Source organism: Ranitomeya variabilis, chromosome 3 (genome assembly GCF_051348905.1).
Source record: "Ranitomeya variabilis isolate aRanVar5 chromosome 3, aRanVar5.hap1, whole genome shotgun sequence".
NCBI classification, from domain to species: domain Eukaryota; kingdom Metazoa; phylum Chordata; class Amphibia; order Anura; family Dendrobatidae; genus Ranitomeya; species Ranitomeya variabilis.
Genome location: NC_135234.1, coordinates 575,606,215 through 575,630,155, shown reverse-complemented (window position 1 = coordinate 575,630,155; position 23,941 = coordinate 575,606,215). Strand labels below are relative to the sequence as shown.

At 42.2% G+C, this 23,941-nt stretch overlaps 1 protein-coding gene across 3 annotated transcripts in view; it reads left to right on the top strand.

The window, feature by feature from the left end:
• PIBF1 (progesterone immunomodulatory binding factor 1) overlaps nucleotides 1-23,941 on the top strand; it is a 283,033-nt gene that overhangs the window by 56,045 nt on the left and 203,047 nt on the right. For all 3 annotated transcript variants that reach the window (XM_077297253.1, XM_077297252.1, XM_077297251.1), the window contains exons 7-10: nucleotides 2,973-3,081; nucleotides 13,085-13,266; nucleotides 13,983-14,108; nucleotides 17,612-17,710. In XM_077297253.1, coding sequence (XP_077153368.1) covers nucleotides 2,973-3,081; nucleotides 13,085-13,266; nucleotides 13,983-14,108; nucleotides 17,612-17,710 — 516 coding nt within the window. The remainder of the gene's footprint in view (nucleotides 1-2,972; nucleotides 3,082-13,084; nucleotides 13,267-13,982; nucleotides 14,109-17,611; nucleotides 17,711-23,941) is intronic.

Genomic DNA, 23,941 nt, shown 5'->3' with positions numbered 1-23,941 from the left:
CAGAAAAAAAAAAATTTCATGTGAAACTCGACAGTCTATTCTTGTTCTTAGAAATGAAGGCTTAGAAATGAAGGCTGTTCCATGCTAGAAATTGCCAAGAAACTGAACATTTCCTACAACTGTGTGTACTACTCCCTTCAGAGGAGAGCAAAAAAAAGGCTCTTAACCAGAGTAGAAAGAGAAGTGGGAGGTCCCGCTGCACAACTGAGCAACAAGACAAGTACATTAGAGTCTGTAGTTTGAGAAATCGATGCCTCACAGGTCCTCAACTGGCAGCTTCATTAAATAGTACGCACAAAACATCATTGTCAACGTCTACAGTGAAGTGGCCACTCCGGGATCTGGATAGTCCGAGTGCCCGTCGTCCACAGATGGGGGTTGTGTTCACAGTCCAACACCGTGTAGGACTCTTGGCATTTACCACAGAACACCAGGATTGTCAAATTCGCCACTGGCGCCCTGTGCTCTTCACAGATGAATGCAGGTTCACACTGAGCACATGTGACAGAGGTGACAGAGTCTGCAGATGCCGTGGAGAGCGGTCTGCAACATCCTTCAGCATGACCGGTCTGGTAGTGCGTCAGTAATGGTGTGGGGTGGCATTTCTTTGGAAGGCCGAACAGCCCTCCATGTGCTCGCCAGAGGTAGCCTGACTGCCATTAGGTACCGAGATGAGATCCTCAGACACCTTGTGATACCATATGCTGGTGCGGTTGGCCCTGGGTTCCTCCTAATGCAGGACAGTGCCAGACCTCATGTGGCTGGAGTGTGTCAGCAGTTCCTGCAAGATGAAGGCATTGAAGCTATGGACTGGCCCGCCCGTTCCCCAAACCTGAATCCGATTGAACACATCTGGGACATCATGTCTCGCACCATCCACCAACGTCACGTTGCACAGACTGTCCAGGAGTTGGCGGATGCTTTATTCCAGGTCTGGGAGGAGATCCCTCAGGAGACCATCCGCCGCCTCATCAGGAGCATGCCCAGGCATTGTAGGGAGGTCATACAGGCAAGTGGAGGCCACACACTACTGAGCATCATTTCCTTGTCTTGAGGCATTTCCACTGAAGTTGGATCAGCCTGTAACTTCATTTTCCACTTTGATTTTGAGCATCATTTCAACTCCAGACCTCCGTGGGATATTAGTTGTGATATCCGTTGATAATTTTTAGGTTTTATTGTTCTCAACACATTCCACTATGTAATGAATAAAGATATGTAACTGGAATATTTCATTCAGTGATATCTAGGATATGGGATTTTAGTGTTTTCTTTATTTTTTTGAGCAGTATATAAGGTAAAAGGAAGGCTATCACTCCATTTTGCAATGCCATGCCATGCCCTGTGGACAGCGCTTGATTGGAGCCAATTTCATCCTACAACAGGACAATGACCCAAGGCACACCTCCAAATTATGCAAGAACTATTTAGGGAAGAAGCAGGCAGCTGGTATTCTATCTGTAATGGAGTGGCCAGCGCAGTCACCAGATCTCAACCCCATCAAGCCAAACCAACTTGTTGGAGGGGCTTCTGGAAGCATGGGGTGAAATCTCTCTAGATTACCTCAGCAAATTAACTGCTAGAATGCCAAAGGTCTGCAATGCTGTAATTGCTGCAAAGGGAGCATTCTTTGACGAATGCAAAGTTTGAAGGAGAAAATTATTATTTCAAATAAAAATCTTTTTTTCGAACCTCGTCAATGTCTGGACTAGATTTTAAATTCATGTGGCAACTCATTTGATTATTAAAAGTATGAGTTTTCATGGAAAACCCAAAATTGTCTGAGTGACCCTAAACTTTTGAACGGTAGTGTATATAGTGCCATCATATTCTGTAGCGCTTTACGGTCATCTTTGTCACTGTCCCCATAATCTAGATTCCCTATCAGTATGTCTTTGCAGTTTAGGAGAAAACCGGAGTACCCGGAGGAAACCCACACAAACACAGGGAGAAAATACAAACTCCTTGCAGATGTGATCGAGGTGGGATTGGACCCCAGGACACCAGTGCTGCACAGTAACAGTGCTAACCACTGATTCATAGTAGCCATACACAGTGGATGGCTGGTGGCTGACAGCCATCTCATCCAACTCTCCCATACAAGGGAACGCTTATTGGGACAATGGGACAAGCACTCCTGTGTTCTCTGAGAAATCCTCCAACTGACACTTCAGCCGGTGGCTTATTTCTGGGAGAACAATACAATCGTACTCACGAAATCTGACATGCGCGATCACCATCTCTCCTGCGTGCGGCACTCATTCACATTAGATCATCGGCTGAAGCCGTCAATGTTGGCGGATTGAGATGACAGTCTGTGTATGGGGTCTTCAGTGTATAAGCTTTCACAGTTACAGTTTTTAGACCGACAAATTCCGACAAAAGTAGTCATGTAGAGTTAAAAATCACTTTTAAGTGGGAAATTAATAAAATAGATTCATTTGTCTGTATCAAATATTATTCATATATCTGTCAATGTGGGTTTCTGGCCCCAACTTTTAATTATTCATCCAGTTACCTCCATGTTGCCCACAATATAGTAATCAGAAGTGGTCCGTTGGGTTGGGGTCCCTACCATATCGCTGTGTCTATAATCCAGGCCAGGTACATACTATACCTGAGTGTGATCTGGGATATCTATTACTGATGACCAGTTAGATTTGTGCTGCCCTGGTCTGTCAACCTATCTGCTCCTCCATTGTAGTTGGTCTTAAGTTTTACACATCTTGGGCACCTTTGATAATCACTATGCCCCCTGATGTTTTGGGGTCTAGTTAGCGCCAGAGGTGCCCGAGATTCCTTGTTGAGTTTGACAGAGGCGGAAACGAAGACCAGGGGACCGGAGTTGATGCCGGACCAGGGAAGCACAAATTGGTCTGCTCATCTCTACTATGTAGGAATGATTTGTTTAATTAAAATTGCATTAGATAAAGCTTTGATTTTTTAATGCATTTTTTTATATCTTGCAATAGTGAACGAGATACACTTGAACGGGACTTATTGGAACTGAGGAGACATTTTGAAATACTGGATGCTGCACATAAAACACAATCGAAGGAAAGAATTGATTTGGCTCAGGAGGTAAGTAACCATAAAATGCATAACTAAAAGTATAGACCAAAACACCAGGAGGACCTTTCAGCCGGTCAGTAAACCATCCCATGCACTATGTTCTGCTATATCCTCATCACTGCTGTATACTGGATGCTTCACACCCACTACTGTAGAAATGATGTCTCGGAAAGTGCTGACGTCACCGGGTCAGAGAGCTGGTCACTTCACTTTCCAATGTTCATTGAGGGCTTTTTTTGTTTTCTTCAATAGAAAAACCAAACAAACACATCTTACAGGACTTTAAGTAAACTGTACTGTTATACTCTCAGAAGACTGTAGGCGCTGCATGATGACTACCTCCTCACCATGGTACAAAATGTATAAGCACAGCATAAGAAATAGGAAAACAGCAGCACTTTCAGCACATAGAGAGTCCGGGTGCACAAAAAAAATCTCCCGCAGGCATATACCAAACCTTGTATATAGTAGTCCAAAGAACGGGAGCAGCACACCACTGTTTGTGAATAAGGAGCTGTTTTATTTAGCCCATGGCGGCCGCGACGTTTCAGTTCAATATAGAGAAAAAGGTTCGCTATATTGAACCGAAACATCGCCGCCATGGGGTAAATTTAAACATTTCCTTATTCACAAACAGTGGTGTGCTGCTCCTCTTCTTTGGACTACTAAGTACAGCATAGTGATGATTTTGGTTGGGCCAAGCTCATATTGCTCTAAAGGGAGGCAATCTGTAACCAAAATGAAATTACGGAAATTGACACAAGAAGCCTGACCTTACAGACTCACTTCTGAATTCATGGGGGAACCAAAATAAAAATGTAGGAAAAAAATCAAGGAAAGTTCTCCAGCGATGAAGAAAAAAATATAATTCCAATAAAGGGATAAAAACAGCTTTTCATTTAACCCCTTCACCCCGGAACTTTTTTCGTTTTTCGCTCCCCTTCTTTCCAGAGCCATAACTTTTTTATTTTTTCCGTCAATATGGCCATGTGAGGGCTTATTTTTTGCGGGACGAGTTGTACTTTTGAAAGATACCATTGGTTTTACCATGTCGTGTAGCAGAAAACGGGAAAAAAATCCAAGTGCGATGAAGTTGCAAAAAAAGTGCAATCCCACACTTGTTTTTTGATTGGCTTTTTTTTGCTAGGTTCACTAAATGCTAAAACTGACCTGCCAATATGATTCTCCAGTTCATTACAAGTTCATAGATACCAAACATGTCTAGGTTCTCTTTTATCTAAGTGGTAAAAAAAAAATTCCAAAGTTTGCTTAAAAAAAAAATATACAAATTTTGCAATTTTCCGATAACGTTAGCGTCTCCATTTTTCGTGATCTGGGGCCGGGTGAGGGCTTATTTTTTGCGTGCCGTGCTGACGTTTTTAATGATACGATTTTCGTACAGATACGTTCTTTTGATCGCCCGTTATTGCATTTTAATGCTATGTCGGGGCGGCCAATAAAATGTAATTTTGGCGTTTTTATTTTTTCTCTCGCTACGCCGTTTAGCGATCAGGTTAATCCTTTATTTTTAATCACTTTTTTTTTTGTTTGGCATGCTTCAATAGCCATGGGAGGCTAGAACCATGCACTACTCAATCACCTCTGCTACATAGAGGTGATGCACAGATCACCTCTATGCAGCAGAATTGCAGGCTTGCTATGAGCGCCGACCATCGGTGCGAGCAATTCCGGCCACGCGGCCGGGAGCGCTTGTTAAATGCCGCTGTCTGAGTTTGACAGCGGCATTTAACTAGTTAATGGGCGCTGGCGGATCGCGATTCCGCTCACGCCCATTGCGCGCACATGTCAGCTGTTGAAAACAGCTGACCTGTCACGGCTTTGAGGTGGTCTCACCGCCGGAGCCCACCTCAAAAAGAGGCATACTGCCAGCTGACGTACTATTCTGTCAGCTGGCAGAAAGGGGTTAAACCATTTAAAATTGTAACTAACCAGTGTGGGTAACTGTGCAAATGATGCACATATAAAAAAAAAAAACCTTTGCGTTTCAGCGATAAGCATTAATCATCGTGTTTCATCGTTGAAGAACTTCATTTTTTTCCTTCATCGACTGAGTCTGAGACTGGGACTGCTCAGCACAGATGACATTCATGAACAAGGTGCAAGGCATTTCGGTGAGCTGACTTTTCCTATTTCCCTTTTCAGTTTTCATTGGGAAAATAAAGATGTCATCTGTCTATGGCTGTCAGGAAAGCAGTAGCCACCTATAGGAAGCCCTTACTTTGTGGGGTGCTCTTGCAGCCACTGATCGGGCTAAACTGTAGGATGTGTTTTGTGAGAATGAGGTGCGTTCTTCCAACTGTGGCCTATTGGGTAGAAACCCCAATAGAATCTGGTGCCCTGTAAAATTGTAATATAACAGGTAAAAGGTAGGGACTCTGTTAAGTTGGCCATACAGATTAAGATGGCTGTCAGCTGAACGAAGCTTCATCCGATCGTTCGGCCAACAGTCGTCTCGGTCGGCTCTCTCATGCACAGACCAAGCACTCATGTCTCCTGATAATCAGTTGACCTTGGTCCCTGACAATGTCGGCTGATTCTGTTGATATCAGCGGGTTTGGCCGATATTAGTCTGCGTATGGGGGCTTTACTACTGTTTAATATTTGATTATGTAGTCAGTAGAAACAACCCAATTGTTTGCTGCAGCAATCTGTACCGCAGGATAGTGGGCATTTCTCCCAAACTGGCTGCATTATGTGGAATAAGGGATACTTGTATGCTATGGAAATACAGCGTAGTCTAGTCCGTCTGCTTCTCCCTTTATTTGAATGGCATAATGCATGATTCTGGGACACCTTGGTTGTCTTACCACTGGGAATGTCTCGGTTGAGAAAATATTTGGGAAGTAAATGAGATGCCAACAATAAGAATGAAATACTTCCTTGTGTGGTTGGTGCTGCTTTACAGGCAGGCCACCCTCCCATATAACTGACTGTGGCGTGACTAATAGCAATGTATGTATAAAGTATTAAGTCCTAAATATCACCCGAATCAGTGCCCTGAAAGTCTGGGTTCCCGGCCATTGATTCTGTCATTTCTCTTACTCTGACGCTTCTATTGGTGTTCCATTAGTATTGTATTTTATATAAAGGTTAGCTATTCTTAGCTCACAAATCCTGGAGAGTTAGCATTAAAGGCGTGTTAGTCTTATGTCAATAGTGAATCACGACGTACTGAAAAGTTCTGCAAAGTTCTAACTTTCCATTTCAATTCTTCATCACCATCTCTGTTTGCTGTGAGTGAAAACCCATACATGCATAAGTAACATCTGTCCATAGGATTTCACACCAAGGCGCTATGGAAATAAATGCAGAAAACCTGGCATCTTTGCCATAAGCAGGAAAGACTTTATGGCTAATCTGAAAGTTATTGCCTTAAGTCCTATACACAGCCAGAGCTTGGGAGGAAGATGGCCACAAAAGTATCACTGTAATGCAACTTCCCAATGTAATGTTATCATTATCGCTGCTTGCAAATCCGGCACAGCTTTAAGGGTATGTTCACACATGGCGTTTTTGCTGCATATTTTTCACAGCATATTTGGAGCATAAAATCTGCTGTGTTTTACAGTACTAGCATAATTAATGAGATTTCTGAAGTCTTGTTGTGCACCCTGTTTTTTTTCCACTTGTATTTTGAGCCCTTCTGTATTTTTTTCCAAGATGCAGCATGTCAATTTTTTCTGCATTTTTGTACCACTTCTCATCCATTAAAACGATTGGGTGAAAGTGCTGCAAAAACACGCATATAGTATGCAGCATGTTTCCTGCCACCACTCTACAGAATGCGAAGAATAGAACTAAGCAACAGCACGTGTGAAAAAGACTTGTGTATACTAATAGATCACAGACTGCACATGAGTCAGTGTGATGCAGCAAAAAAGGCAAACACAGTTCTAGGATGTATTAAGAGAAGCATAGGGTCTAGATCACGTGAAGTAGTTATCTCCCTTTACTCCTCATTGGTCAGGCCTCATCTGGAATAATGTGTCCAGTTCTGGGCACCACATTTAAAAAAAAAATATGTAAAAAACTGGAGCAAGTTCAAAGAAGAGCTACCAGGATGGTGAGTGGACTGCAAACTATGTCCTATGAGGAACAGTTAAAGGATCTGGCAATGTGTAGCTTGCAAAAAAGAAGGCTAAGAGGTGACTTAATAGCTGTCTACAAATATCTGAAGGGATGTCACAGTGTAGAGGGATCATCTTTATTCTCATTTGCACATGGAAACATGAGAAGCAATGGAATGAAGCTGAAAGGGAGAAGATGCAGATTAGATATTAGGAAAAACTTTTTGACAGGGAGGGTGATCAATGAGTGGAACAGCTGTCAGGAGAGGTGATGAGTTCTCCTTCAATGGAAGTCTTCAAGCAGGGGCTGGACAGACATCTGAGATGGTTTAGTGAATCCTGCATTGAGCAGAGGGTTGGACACGATGACCCTGGAGGTCCCTTCCAACTCTAAGATTCTATTATTCACTCTCATGTTTTTTCTTCGGTGCAACAAAAAGACTGCAAAAACGGAATGTGTGAACATACCCTAATACTTCTCACAACTGAATCCCCTGATGAACCCACCAGTTGTGGTGTAGCATGTGGGGCTTGGTACCCTCTCCCCCTTTATCCCCATTTATGACACTGCCGAGCGTTGTTGCCTCAGGTTGTTTGTCAGTTCCTTGATCTGACTTTAATCACAAGTATACAACGTGGGATAGCTCACACATATTTCATCTTTGCTAAGTACTTTTAACTTTTGTTGGACAGGTTTGTCATCGGGCACTAGACTGTTCCTGAGTGATGTGTCGTAATTATGGGTAGCGTAATACATGTACATGCTGCACAGTGCATTTATATATATCTATTGTATGTTGCTATACACATTTTCCATATTGTTGAATCGTTATTTGGGAGATTCTTATATGTCCATTTATTATTATTATTATATGGACTTTGTATTGGTGGTTGAGTCGTTGTTTCCCTCAGACTCTTCTACCTTCCCCCTCTTTTTTAATGTTTTTATATTTGTCCTTTTTGCACTTTATATATTATAAAACTAGTTTTCTACCATCTGCCTCTCTTATATGCCTTTATTGATACCATCATTCAGGCTTTTTGGTGCCATGTGGATGCCTGTATCTTGTTAACAATAGTTACTCTTTTAAGAATTTGGCCATTGGTCCGTTCTTTTACTCAATATTAATATTGCGTTACTGTTCCACTTGCTTCATATCTAACATTTATACTGGCTTTATCAGCTTCTTTCCATACAGAGATATTCTCGCCTAAAATAGCATGTCCCGTGGAGTTTCCTCCAGTGCGTTCTGTGCAGTTTTGGTGCCAAGGTTTTTCTTCGGGTAGTCCGGTTTCCTCCCACACTCCCATGGATACCTAAGGTCCTGCAATGCTTGCACATGAAGAAAGAGACATAGCGGATCAGAAAAAACTATCCTTCATTTCTAATTGGAGATATTTGCGAATATTATTATTAATACACCTACAACATATTGGGACATGATCGGATCTTGGAGATGAGAATACCCCTTTAATTCTACAGCTTCTTCTAAGTTGCCCATAGACTTTCCGGGTCTATAGCTGGATCCCCATAGAAAGAATAGGGTGGACTTTTATATTTCTGAACCTAAAGTGTTACAGTGATTGCTTGTCTTACTTAGGATCATAGAATGTTAGAGTTGGAAGGGACCTCAAGTGTCATCGTGTCCAACCCCCTGCTCAGTGCAGGAATCACTAAACCATCTCAGACAGATGTCTGTCTAGCCTCTCTTTGAAGACTTCCATTGAAGGAGAACTCGCCACCTCTCATGGCAGCCTGTTCTACTCATTGATCACCCTCACTGTCAAAAAGTTTTTTTCTCATATCTAATCTGTATCTTCTCCCTTTCAGTTTCAATCCATTGCTTTTCGTGTTTCCAGTGCAAATGAGAATACGGTAATGATGATCTCTCTGCACTGTGACATCCCTTCAGATATTTGTAGACAGCTATTAAGTCTCCCCTCAGTCTTCTTTTCTGCAAGTTATACATTCCCAGATCCTTTAACCGTTCCTTGTAGGACATACTTTGAAGTCTGCTTACCAGCTCTTCCCTGAACTTGCTCCAGTTTCTCAATGTCTTTTTTTAGAATGTGGTGCCCATAACTGGACACCGTATTCCAGATGAGCCTGACACAGGAGGAGTAGATGGGGATAATTACTTCACGTGATATAGACTCTATGCTTCTCTTAACACATCCTAGAACTGTGTTTGCCTTTTTTGCTGCTGCGTCACACTGTTGAGTCTGTGACTTATTAGTATACCCAAGACTTGTGCTGTTGCTTAGTTCTATTCCTCCCATTCTATAGATGTAATTTTAGTTTTTTTTCTTCCCCAGAGGTAGAATTTTGCATTTCTCCCTGTTAAATACCGTTCTGTTAGTCACTGCCCATTGTTCAAGCTTATCTAGTGTTAGCTATCCCTCCTGGCTTTGCATCGTCTGCAAATTTGATTAATTTACCTTTAGTTCTCTTATCTAGATTATTTATAAAAATGCAGAACAACACTGGGGTGCGGACAGAGCCTTGTGGTACCCCACTTGAAAAACTTTTTTCCAATTGGACATGCAACCATTTATTACCACTCTTTGAGTACAATCATCACTGAGCCAGTTATGAATCCACCTAACCGTAGCCTTGTCAATCCCACATTTGGTAATATTTTCAATAAGGATAGTATGAGATACTTTATCAATTGCTTTGCTGAAGTCGAGATATACTATATCTACTTCATTTCCCTGTTCCACTCAGCCAGTAATTCCATCATAGAAGGAAATTAGATTAGCTTGGCATGACTTGTTTGCAATAATCCCATGCTGTCTCGGGTTAATTACTGTATTCTTATTCAAGTACTTACAGTACAGACCAAAAGTTTGGACACCTTCTCATTTAAAGATTTTTCTGTATTTTCATGACTATGAAAATTGGTAAATTCACACTGAAGGCATCAAAACTATGAATTAACACATGTGGAATTATATACTTAACAAAAAAGTGTGAAACAACTGAAAATATGTCTTATATTCTAGGTTCTTCAAAGTAGACACCTTTTGCTTTGATGACTGCTTTGCACACTCTTGGCATTCTCTTGATCAGCTTCAAGAGGTAGTCCCCGGAAATGGTCTTGTTGGCCCTTTTGCCTTCACTCTGCGGTCCAGCTCACCCCAAACCATCAGGTCATCTGGCGTAGCACCCCATCACTCTCCTTCTTGGTCAAATAGCCCTTACACAGCCTGCAGGTGTGTTTGGGGTCATTGTCCTGTTGAAAAATAAATGATAGTCCAACTAAACGCAAACTAGATGGAATAGCATGCCGCTGCAAGATGCTGTGGTAGCCATGCTGGTTCAGTATGCTTTCAATTTTGAATAAATCCCCAAACAGTGTCACCAGCAAAGCACCCCCACACCATCACACCTCCTCCTCCATGCTTCACGGTGGGAACCAAGCATGTAGAGTCCATCCGTTCACCTTTTCGGCGTCGCACAAAGACACAGTGGTTGGAACCAAAGATCTCAAATTTGGACTCATCAGACCAAAGCACAGATTTCCATTGGTCTGTTGTCCATTCCTTGTGTTCTTTAGCCCAAACAAGTCTCTTCTATTTGTTGCCTGTCCTTAGCAGTGGTTTCCTAGCAGCTATTTTACCATGAAGGCCTGCTGCACAAAGTCTCCTCTTAAAAGTTGTTGTAGAGATGTGTCTACTGCTAGATCTCTGTGTGGCATTGACGTGGTCTCTAATCTGAGCTGCTGCTAACCTGCGATTTCTGAGGCTGGTGACTCGGATAAACTTATCCTCAGAAGCAGAAGTGACTCTTGGTCTTCCTTTCCTGGGGCGGTCCTCATGTGAGCCAGGTTCTTTGTAGCGCTTGATGGTTTTTGCAACTGCACTTGGGGACACTTTCAAAGTTTTCCCAATTTTTTGGACTGACTAAACTCATTTCTTAAAGTAATGATGGCCACTCGTTTTTCTTTACTTAGCTGCTTTTTTCTTGCCGTAATACAAATTCTAACAGTCTATTCAGAAAGACTATCAACTGTGTATCCACCAGACTTTTGCTCAACACAACTGATGGTCCCAACCCCATTTATAAGGCAAGAAATCCCACTTATTAAACCTGGCAGGGCACACCTGTGAAGTGAATACCATTTCCGGTGACTACCTCTTGAAGCTCATCAAGAGAATGCCAAGAGTGTGCAAAGCAGTCATCAAAGCAAAAGGTGGCTACTTTGAAGAACCTAGAATATAAGACATATTTCCAGTTGTTTCACACTGTTTTGTTAAGTATATAATTCCACATGTGTTAATTCATAGTTTTGATGCCTTCAGTGTGAATTTACAATTTTCATAGTCATGAAAATACAGAAAAATCTTTAAATGAGAAGGTGTGTCCAAACTTTAGGTCTGTACTGTACATACATGCTGATTAATAATTTGTTCAAAGATCTTTCCTGGTATAGAAGTAAGGCTCACTGGACTGTAATTTCCTAGCTCCATCTTTTTTCCTTTTTTTAAGATAGGGACAACATTTTCTCTTCTCCAATCTTCTGGGACTTCTCCTGTTCTCCAGGATTTTTCAAAGATTTTGGCTAATGGTTCGGCAATTTCCACAGATGCAAAATAAGAATTTAAAAGTTCAACGTTCTCAACATCATTTTTGACCACTTTTCATCCTGTTAAAATCCTTTAGCATCTTTGACTTTTCTTTTACTTTTGACATATCTCCAAAATCCTTTTTTATTGCTTTTGGTCTCCCGTGCAAACCTTACTTCATTACTGGCTTTAGCTCTTCTAACTCTTGACTTGCATTCCCTGCAAACTTTTGGAATAGGAAGAGCTAAATTAAAGGGACATTTTAGCGTTTAATGTCTACTAGCTGGTTTATGCAAAATGCAGACATTAGTACATAGAGCTATAAGCCCCACAGAAAAGACATATCTGATGTCTATTGGTGACCATATACATTAGATGATTGTTAGTTGAACCCAATGATTGACTAACATGGGATGTGCAGATGTTAAAGGGTAACAAGGCTTGACCATGTGAGAATGCCCTGTCTCTTGGGAGATAAGCTGCCACAGTTGTTAATTCTCCTCTTCCCGATGATGATAAGGAGAAGATGGTGCGCACTCTGGTCCAGAATATGAGGCGCAAGTGGAACGGACTATGATAGTCCCATAAGTAGTAGTAGAGATCCACCGCGCACACTCTCTTTGTTAATTTGCAAGTGTATTCACACAATTTATTCCAAAGTAAAAATCAGAAAAAAGTATTTTACAGGCCACAAGCCGTGCAGAAGTATAGAACCCAACGTTTCGACCCTCCTGGGTCTTAGTCATGGGATTACTTGGTTTCAGGTGTGCGAGTAGAGGGTGAAGGGTATAGAGAGGGACCCTTGGTGTCTAGGAACCAGAAGCTGCTAATGGCGTTGTGGCTGAGGCTGGTCAGCGGCACTCCCGCGCCCTGCTGAGTGTGTGGCTGCTTGGCCTAATCCCATGACTAAGACCCAGGAGGGTCGAAACGTTGGGTTCTATACTTCTGCACTGCTTGTGGCCTGTAAAATACTTTTTTCTGATTTTTACTTTGGAATAAATTGTGTGAATACACTTGAAAATGAACAAAGAGAGTATGCGGTGAATCTCTACTACTCTTCCCGATGATGGACATGGTTACATTCGGCTGAGCCCCAGTATTCATATATATGGGAAATGAGCAACTCCCAATAAGCTTTCAGTCAACAGCCACCCGGAGGCTTCTCCACCATGCTTGTTGCTTGTTTCCCATGCACACTTGTCCGTTCACATGAACAGTTATTGATGAAACTTTGTCTCCAGGCATTTTATATGTGATTTGTCACTTATCAATAAGCTAACCTTTTTAGTATTTGGTTAAAAACAGAAATTCAGCTTATTTTCCTGTAGGTAAATGCATTTCTGTCCACTGTACAGGTCAGCACATTACGACAGTCTGTATCCCTGCTCCAAAAAGATAAAGAGTTTCTAAACCGACAGAACATGGAACTGAATATTCGCTGTAGCCATGAAGAGGACCGCATGGAGAGGCTTCAGAGCCAGATGGAAGATGCCAAAAAAGCAAGAGAGGAGATGTATGAAAAATATGTTGCTTCCAGGTCAGTACTTTGTCATTTTCAGCCACCGCCTTTTGTTCTTTTTCGCTTCCAATTAATTTTTTAACAAGCAAAAAAGTTGTTCTTACTTCCATATTTAATGCTATGTAATTTTCTTAATTTGTTCTGTTAGATAAATGCAAGTATGGGTCATATAGAAACGCTTTAAAGTACTGTATTTTCTGGTGCATAAGACGACTGGGCTTATAAGGCGACCCCCAACTTTTCCATACAAAATATGGAGTTTGGGATATACTCGCTGTATAAGACGGGGTCATCTTGTACGCCGTGTGTCGTCTTATACGGCGTGTGTGGTCCAGATGGTTCCCAGGGTCTGGAGGAGAGGAGACTCTCCTTCAGGCCCTGGGATCCATATTCATGTAAAAAAAAAGAATAAAAATAAAAAATATGGGTCTACTTACCGTCCGACGGCCCCCGGCTCTCAGCGGTGCGAGCGGCGGCCTCCGTTCCCAAGGATGAATTGCGCGAAGGGCCGGAGATGACGTCGGTCACACGACTGCGACGTCATTTCCGTCCTTCGCGCAATGCATCCTTGGGATGTTGGTGACCATAGGTGCAGTGGTAGTCAGGGCATGCAAGTGGCGGAAGCAACCACGCATTTCCCAAAGGGACCCCTGCAAATCCAAAATGAGAGCCATGTGTGAATCCGTGTGCACTGTATTTTTCATTATGACTCATGTATATACCTTTCATTGCAGAGACCATTATAAAACCGAATATGAAAACAAACTGCGAGATGAATTGGAACAAATTAGATTGAAGACAAATCAAGAAATTGAACAACTTCGTGGAGCATCAAAAGAAATGTATGAGCGGGAAAACAGGTAATGGTTTGCAATACAATTTTAATTAAAAACCTATTAAAGGGAGCCTGTCAGCAGGCTTTTGCTATGGTATCTTATATCAACATAATGTAGACCCTGATTCCAGCAAAGTATCACTTACTGGGCTGCTTGGTGTAGCTTTGATATAATCCTTATGTAGATGTAGCAGAGCAAATACTTCTCAGCTGTGTGTAAGCCCACCCACACCCCTGACTGACGGCTTCCTGTGTACACTGAATTGTCAGGAAACTGCCAATCAGTGGTGGGTCCTGGGTTACACAGATAAGCCTGACTGCCTGGCACTTGACATGTAGTCCTGTAGTGATAATCTCTGGATGATAAAGCACTGATTATGTTGAAATTGCAGCACACAGCCTAATAGGTCACACATTCCTAGGATTTCTGCCCTCACATTATGAGGTTCTTGGATGATAGCAAACACCTATTGCTAGATTCCCATTAAAGCATAAGTCTATGTTCACACATTGCTTTTTTGATGCTTTTTTTCTGCAGCCAACCCATGAACTCTTGGCAGTAAAAAAGAAAAAGCTGCAGAAGACAAAAATCAGGTTTTGCTGGCTTTTTTATTGCGATTTTAAGGATCCCAAAGTTGAGATTTGCTTTCAACATAGAAGCATGAACAACACAAGGTGTTAGACCACCAATGCAAGACATATGTGAAGCCATAAAACGTTTTTTAAAGAAAAAAAAGGTCAATTTTATCAAATTATTTGGTGGAAAAATATTTTTATGCCTGAAAATAATAGTGACTATTCTGAACAAAAAACTTCTTATCAGTTCGTGAGAAAAGACACAATTGCAAAAATTTAAAAACAGCAGGGGAAGTTGAATTAGTCAGGCATAGCTTACCTAAGACATTGGCTGAGCATTGCGTTGGTTGGGCATTGTTTACTTTGACACATTAGTCAGGCCATGCAGTTGGACAGGCATTGCATACTTTTACACATTGGTCAGGCATTGTTTACTTTCACGCATTGGTCAGGCATTGTTTATTTTCAGACATTGGTCAGGCATTGTTTACTTACACATATTGGTCAGGCATTGTTTACTTTCACACATTGGTCAGGCATTGTTTACTTACACATATTGGTCAGGCATTGTTTACTTTCACACATTGGTTCGACATTGCTTTCACACATTGATCGGGCATTCATTACTTTCATACATTGGTCAGGCATTGTTTACTTTCACACATTGGTCAGGCATTGTTTACTTTCACACATTGGTCAGGCATTGTTTACTTACACATATTGGTCAGGCATTGTTTACTTTCACACATTAATCTGGAATTGAGTTGGTCAGGATTTATTTACTTTAACACATCACTAATTTAATTACCCTGTGCTAATCCTAATTGCCATACTTATGTGAGAAGACCAAGACATTTTGGTTTAAACATGGGAAAATCACAAAAATAAATGGGTTTCCTACTCTGCTGTACCTGATATATTTCACTAAAAACACTGCAAAAACTAATGGCAATGTTGTTTTCTGCGTTTTTGCGCTTATTCATTGCTTTCTATGTGGGACAAAACGTTGAAAGTCCCCTGCGGCAGTTTTCAAAAAGAAGCAGTTTTCCAATTCAGTTAGGGAAAAAAAACAAGCGTGTGCATGAGATTTCTGTAGTCTCATAGCTTTCACTGGTACTGTAAAAAGCAGCTTTTAATGTGTGAACATAGCCTAAGACTATTACTACCATATATGTTTTTCTCTTGTTTTGCTATAGGTATTTGTACAGCTTGTCTTGCCATTTATTCGCATGGAGCATTCATATGATATTTTTGCAGCAAATTTGAGTAAACATTGAAAAACCCCCATTGTCTCCACATTGTGTAAATGACCCTCTAATGTGCACACTTGTAAAGAGATTGTCCACCACTACGTACGTACAGCCATAACAGAATGGCTCATTATGGGCTTATGATATGCCAGGCAATCTCCTGTAAGAAATGATAAAGACATCCTCAATTGTAGTTTTAATAAATATCAAGGTTGGCCCTTGACTTTGTCCAAATCTTTTTGTCCTTCTGTGTATTTACGTTTGATATCCCTGCTATAATGAAGGGGTCCCGCATTCTGTGAGCAGCGGAGTAAATCTTTTCTCCTTGTTTGTTGCTGTATTTAGCATCTTGCTAAGCATTTTTCGTGTTTGTATCTTGTCTTTCCTGTCGTTACATCATTGTTTTATGTAAGTTTTGGAGATGCCCTTCACGTCTTTACATAAAATCCCATTGCAGAAGAAACTCCTGAAATCGCTGCTTCTCGCTGCCATTTAGCTGGTTGTGAAGCCATTCTGGGTGCGTCCCATTGAGCTCATCACTTTGACTTGTTGGGAGAAGTTTTGACATTTGCAGTGTGTCTTTTTAAGAATGTGTCGAATCTGGTATTACATCAGCGCAACCAACATTTAATAGAATTAACAATGAGCCGCACTTGACAATAGGCAGTACAGGACTGAGCAGCCCACAACATGTCGAGGAAGTAGACGACTGCTCTTAATTACAGGCTTTAGGTAATTCTGTCTATTCACAGGTAACAGTCTATCAAGTTAATAATCTCATAATAAGCATGAGATAGAAACTCTTCAGTTTCTATCTGCTTTCAAGCTTAATTATTAATGTAGACTAAGAGAGAGGGACAACATCTCCAGGTAAACATCTTGGACACCACAGGCTGCGAGGGTATGTTTAGACGTGGCGGATTGGCAGTCTGAATTCCGCACTTTTAATCTACAGCAAATTGCTGTACAATACACATGGATACAGTTTATAAAACGCCATTCACACGTAACTCTAACTTTCCGCACAGAAAAACAAACAACTCAGATTTTCACTGCAGATTCCTCCCATTCCTCCACTGAATTTGCGTTGCTAGTCCTGATCATTTCAATGAAGTAACATGTGGTCGTAAACTGGGAGAAATACCTGGAATGCTTAATAACTAGCTGGCCATACACCCTGGATGTATATCAGCCGGACCGCCCTCCATCTATTGTGCATGGGGCTCTCCCCCAATGGCAGCTGTAGGGAGACACAAGAATGGTCCTGTTGGATTTTAGCTCCTACCACGCTCTGCCAAATAGTGCGTGCGAGTATTGCACTGAATGCTGAATACCTGACAGTTGTTAGTCGGTAACAGTCTGCGCTCCACTTACTTCTACAGAACCCCGAACATTAGGATCTGCAGACAGTGTTTACCAGTGAACGTATATCTGTTCTGCAAATGTAACGTTTTGTGTCACAAAACCGGAGCTCCGGTCACTATACCGACTGGCATGTATTTAGGTGATGGGTGTTCTTTTGAAAGCCTGTATATGTATATTGTACTGAGAGTAGTCGCTCATGGCTAGCAGAGAACGAAATGTCTGCAGCTTACTGTTTATGTCTGTATAAATAATAATCATCTCCTCACACTATGTAATTAAGCAGGCTAATAAAGGCTTAATTATTTTATAGTTACTTTGTGTTTTTACTTCATTTTAGGAATTTAAGGGAAGCAAAGGACAACGCTGTTTCTGAGAAAGAACGCGCAGTCACCGCTGAGAGAGAAGCCCTGGCTAAATATGACCAGATACTAGAACAGTAAGTGATGCGAAAGCTCCACTGTAACTTTGTAACGTGCCACATTGTAGATGATGATCACCTTTAAAGAGGTTGTCCACTACTTTTATATTGATGACCTATCCTTAGGATGTCTGATTGGAGCGGGGTGTGACATCAGCTGCTTTTGGTGCTGGTGGCTGAAAATGTTCAGTTACGGAGCTGCTCCATCTATTGATAGTGGCTGCAGCCAGGTACTGCACATCTGCCACTTATGGATTTGAATAGGGGACGGATGTGCAGTGCCCGGCTCGGATACTATCCGTAGACTGAGCAGCTCCATAACTAAGCACTTCTTGCCGTCGGCTGTCAGCACCAATGTAAAAGTAGTGGACAACCTCTTTAAGACCTCAATAAACGTTCGGTAGTTGTCAGCTGACTAGCTATGTCTCCTAATATCTCCATGCACAGGAACGCTTGGCTTGCCGAGGCCTCCTGTTTTCTCTACGTAGAAGCTGCTGCCAGACTCCACTGACAGTGGAGAGCAAAAGGATCAGTTGTGGAAATCTGACTGGATCCTTCACTCATCATCTGACAGGAGGCCAATACACAATTGTGACTGGCTCGGGTGATGCTAGTCTAATACTTATGGTGGCCCTTAGGCTAGATATACGCTGGACTTGTCACTACTGTCAAGAGTATACAGCCAGAACGTATACACTGTACTGTTGGCACAGTCTGGATGAAGGTCTTATTGTCTTTCCATTTTTCCTTACACTGCTATTGGGGAAAAAAAAAAAAAAAAACCTCCAGGTATATATTATGTGTGATGTCTCTCTGTATAGAAAATTGCAGTCTTCTGAACTTTCCTATACAGTAAAATGGCATGCATACACCTTCCTGCCAGACAGGCCTAAAGAACACACTTTGGTTTCCTAGTCCTATGGAAATGTAATAGTAGAAGCCAGGAAAAGTTCTGGTGTATTCTGTAGGCTAAGTGCAGTGTCTCCTTGGCTTTATGACGGTAGCACCGTGGTTTAGCGGTACGCACAGTTCCTTTACTGCTCTGGGATCAAATCTGACCAAAGACAAATCTTCATGGAGTTTTATACTGTGGAAGGATACATGGAGAGAACATACAAACACTTACTGCTAGGGAATTTAGATCTTAAAGGGAACCTGTCACCCACAAAATCGAAGGTGAGCTAAGCCCACCAGCATCGGGGGCTTATCTACAGTATTCTGTAATGCTGTAGATAAGCCCCCGATGTAACCTGAAAGATGAGAAAAAGAGGTTAGATTATACTCACCTGGGGGGGCGGTCCGATCCGATGGGCGTCGCGGTCCGGGGCCTCCTATCTTCTTGTGACGTCCTCTTCTTGTCTTCACGCTGCGGCTCTGGTGCAGGCGTGCTTTATCTGCCCTGTTGAGTGCAGAGCAGAGTACTGCAGTGTGCAGGCGCCCGGCCTCTCTGACCTTTCCCGACGCCTGCGCACTGCAGTACTCTGCTCTGCCCTCAACAGGGCAGATAAAGCACGCCTGCACCAGAGCCGCAGCGTGAAGACAAGAAGAGGACGTCACAAGAAGATAGGAGGCCCCGGACCGCGACGCCCATCGGACCGGACCGCCCCCCCCAGGTGAGTATAGTCTAACCTCTTTTTCTCATCTTTCAGGATACATCGGGGGCTTATCTACAGCATTCCAGAATTCTGTAGATAAGTCCCTGATGGTGGTGAGCTTAGCTCATCTTCGATTTGAGGGTGACAGGTTCCCTTGATGGCAATTAGTGATGGCCATGTCTGTAATGCTGTGGAATATGTCAGTACTATATAAGAGAGAGAAATAAATGATAGTCTATTGTTACGGGAAATCTGCTGGTAAAACATTCAATGAATTACGTTGTATGAAAGCATTGTGCCCAGGTAAGAAAAACTATAAAATATATTGTTACAGTTAGTTCGGAAATGTTTTCCTTCTATGTGTCCGGTACATTTTCTAAAATACTTTGGCTGCATGTCTGTAAATGACAATTACACCAATATAACCTCCGGCTCTACCAGTATGCCAATTTCACCTTCTGATGGTTTTTTTGTCACTAAATGACAAGGATGTGTTAGAAATTAGGTTGTATGAAGAATAAAGCTTCTGTTTCCATTTGATACATAGTATTTAAATTTTTACTATTATGCTTTGCTGCAGTAATAAATAACAAAAATACCCTAAAAAATAAATATAATACATACAGCCCAGTATGGACCAAAGAAAATACGATCTCATCCACACGTTCATAGCAGTGTGTTATATGTATCATAAAAAGAGATCGTATCACCAACATATAACAAGGACACTCCTGCAAACATAGATCAATACCATAAAAAACAGAGTATACGTCCAAATCTTTTTTTGTAAAAAAGATATAAATACACTTTTTATTGAACCAAATCAGTACATATATAACAACAAGGTAACAAGAAAAAATTCAGTAAGGGAACAAATAGAAGCACTGAAAAAACAGTGATATCCCCAAGGTACATCTGCAGCTATTTCATATGTAAAGTGCAAAATAGTGCATGTCACAAAACAAAGGGAAGATAAGGAGAACGGGTGACTATCATATTTCATATAGTAAGTCCCAACGTCTAGATAGCGATCAGGTATCGTGCACTAGATACCACCACCCAAATCCTCCAGTCTTACCCATCATGCAGAGTACCAGGGGTCACCGTCCACGCCCCAACGCGCGTTTCGCGTTAGGCTTCGTCAGGGGGCAGTCAAAAAAAAATAAATAGCCTGAATGGTGGGTAAGTCAAAAACCAAGCGGGAGATATACTCCCCAGATAAGAATAAACTAAGTAGACTCTTATCAAAGAACCTCAATGAATCAATAGAGGTATACCAACCCACATAAAATAGTACCAGTGATACACCAATGTTGGCATGCACTTAATTATATAGATGTGCAGATATAGGTGAAAATTCCCTAGACACTACAAAAAACCTGTATATATATGCGCCTACCTAAATGCGGAGGTTGGCACCCTAAGAATTCGAGAACGGCGCCCCCGCTCGTGCGATGGCTGTCCCTACTCTCCTGTTTATACCCTATAAGGAGACAGTCAGAAACAGAAGGCCAGATGACTTGTAATAACTTGAAATGACATATAATGTGCTGTAGCAAACGTGAGGCTGTGAGTAAAGAGACAGATAAATCCTATGCACATAAATATATACAGGGAAATACAAAGTCTAGGTACTCAGCAACATCATAATGACTAAAATATATCACCAGAGATAAAGTCACCAACCATGGTACTATTACAATAAGACATGTTTATAAACCATATATATAGAGATAAATACCACAATCAGCATATTATGCTGCGTCACTACGCCCATCAACTACAGGCACCAGGCCAGCATATACAGCATTCGCCCCTGCAATAAAGATATCCGCATTGTACTCATCTGTTAGATGCAGGCAGTTGTGGGTCCTGATAGAGTGACTCCTCACATAGATCAAACAAAGGCTCTCGACGCGTTTCCCCCAAACATGGGTTCATCAGGGGAGGCGGTAATGTGGCAGTATGAAATTGTCCATAAAAAGGCTGCAGTATCTCTATATTCAACAAATGAATAGTATATCTTATATTAGGCACTATGCAGACTTCTATTGTGTCTATATACTTAAAAAGAGGTATCCAACAAGGAAATCATGTATTTAAATAACCAAATTAATCATTCAAATAAAAAGGCTAAAATGTTAAAATTTAAAACACTCCCAGCAGATTAAAACAGGGAGTATTGGGGGGAACAGACGAAGCCAAGTTCGTAATCCTATATAATAATACACTAAGCTAACAGGGACGCTTGTTGTCTGTTAATCAGTAGAAAAAGTCAGTGAAGTGGGCAATAAAGATGCACCCTGTTTTATTTAATACTGTATTATGCCCACCTGGGTGATTATTAGCTATATTGATCGACATATTAAAAAGGTCAAAACAGTTTGGCTGTATGTATGCAAAATAATGAATAACGATTGAATAATTATAATGCACAAGCCCAGTAAATAACTTCATATGAAAGTTCCTATAAGAAAAAGAGAAAAAAGTGATATAGTTAAACCCAAATGGATAGTATAAAGACCTTGTCACGTTATGAGGCTCCATAGATCTCCCGTCACTCTCTTTGCAGAGTGTAGAAGGTTATGTGAAAGGTGCGTTATTAGGGAACAGTCAAACCTCATGCAACCGTGTGGATACTTCTCTTTGGGTATTTGTTTTGTATTCTTTGGCACAGTGACTTTTGTAGAAAGATAAGTTCTCACTTCTAAATAGGTTGTTCTTTCATTTCTCTTTTATCTACGGTAATCTGATTTAGCTTACAATGCTCTACGGGTACTGTCACACAGTGCAATTTTCGTCGCTACGACGGCACGATCCGTGACGTCGCAGCGTCGTATGATTATCGCTCCAGCGTCGTAGACTGCGGTCACACTTTGCAATCACGGCGCTGGAGCGATGCCGAAGTCCACAGGTAACCAGGGTAAACATCGGGTTACTAAGCGCAGGGCCGCGCTTAGTAACCCGATGTTTACCCTGGTTACCAGCGTAAACGTTAAAAAAACAAACAGTACATACTTACATTCCGGTGTCTGTCCCCCGGCGTCTCCGCTTCTCTGCACTGTGTGAGCACCATAGCCGGAAAGCAGAGCGGTGACGTCACCGCGTCACCGCTGTGCCCGCTTTCCGGCCGGCAGGCGCTCACACAGTGCAGAGAAGCTGAGACGCCGGGGACAGACACCGGAATGTAAGTATGTACTGTTTGTTTTTTTAACGTTTACGCTTGTAACCAGGGTAAACATCGGGTTACTAAGCGCGGCCCTGCGCTTAGTTACCCGATGTTTACCCTGGTTACAAGCGAACACATCGCTGGATCGCTGTCACACACAACGATCCAGCGATGTCAGCGGGTGATCAAGCGACGAAAGAAAGTTCCAAACGATCTGCTACGACGTACGATTCTCAGCAGGGTCCCTGATCGCTGCTGCGTGTCAGACACTGCGATATCGTAACGATATCGCTAGAACGTCACGAATCGTGCCGTCGTAGCGATCAAAATTGCACTGTGTGACAGTACCCTTAAGGTACCGTCACACTCAGCGAAGCTGCAGCGATATAGACAACGAGCCGATCGCTGCAGCGTCGCTGTTTAGGTCGCTGGGGAGCTGTCACACAGACCGCTCTCTCCAGCGACCAACGATCAGGGGAACGACTTCGGCATCGTTGAAACTGTCTTCAACGATGCCGAAGTCCCCCTGCAGCACCCGGGTAACCAGGGTAAACATCGGGTTACTAAGTGCAGGGCCGCGCTTAGTAACCTGATATTTACCCTGGTTACCATTGTAAAAGTAAAAAAAAAAACAGTACATACTCACCTTCTGATGTCTGTCACGTCCCCTGGCGTCCGCGCTGCTGCTCAGAGCTTCCTGCACTGAATGTGTCAGGGCCGGCAGAGCACAGCGGTGACGTCACCGCTGTGCTTTGCTTTACGGCCGGCACTGACACATTCAGTGCAGGAAGCTCTGAGCAGCAGCGCGGACGCCAGGGGACGTGACAGACATCAGAAGGTGAGTATGTACTGTTTTTTTTTTTTTTACTTTTACAATGGTAACCAGGGTAAATATCGGGTTACTAAGCGCGGCCCTGCGCTTAGTAACCCGATATTTACCCTGGTTACCATTGTAAAACATTGCTGGCATCGTTGCTTTTGCTGTCAAACACGACGATACACACCGACCTAACGACGAAATAAGGTGCGGGCCTTCTAGCTCCGACCAACGATATCACAGCGGGATCCAGATCGCTGCTGCATGTCAAACACAACGATATCGCTATCCAGGACGCTGCAACGTCACGGATCGTTGTCGTTCTCGTTGGAAAGTTGTTCAGTGTGAAGGTACCTTTACTAATTTGTTACCCTTTAGTTAAAGGGAGTCTGTGAGTAGGATCAAACCTCCTTAGCGGTCTTTATTGGCATGTAAGGTATGGGAAGCTGAATAAACTGGTGCCTTGATATCTACAATCTAATGTCTTGTTCCAGAGAGAGAATTACCATACACATTTCTATTAATACGTAAATGAGCTGTTAGTATCTATGGGTGGGACATAGTTCTGCCTGAGAATTTGAGCTAGATCTAGAGCTTATTATAAATGAATGGGGGCGCTACCAATGTGAGACATGTAATGATTAACAGCCTGCTTTCCTGAGCCACAT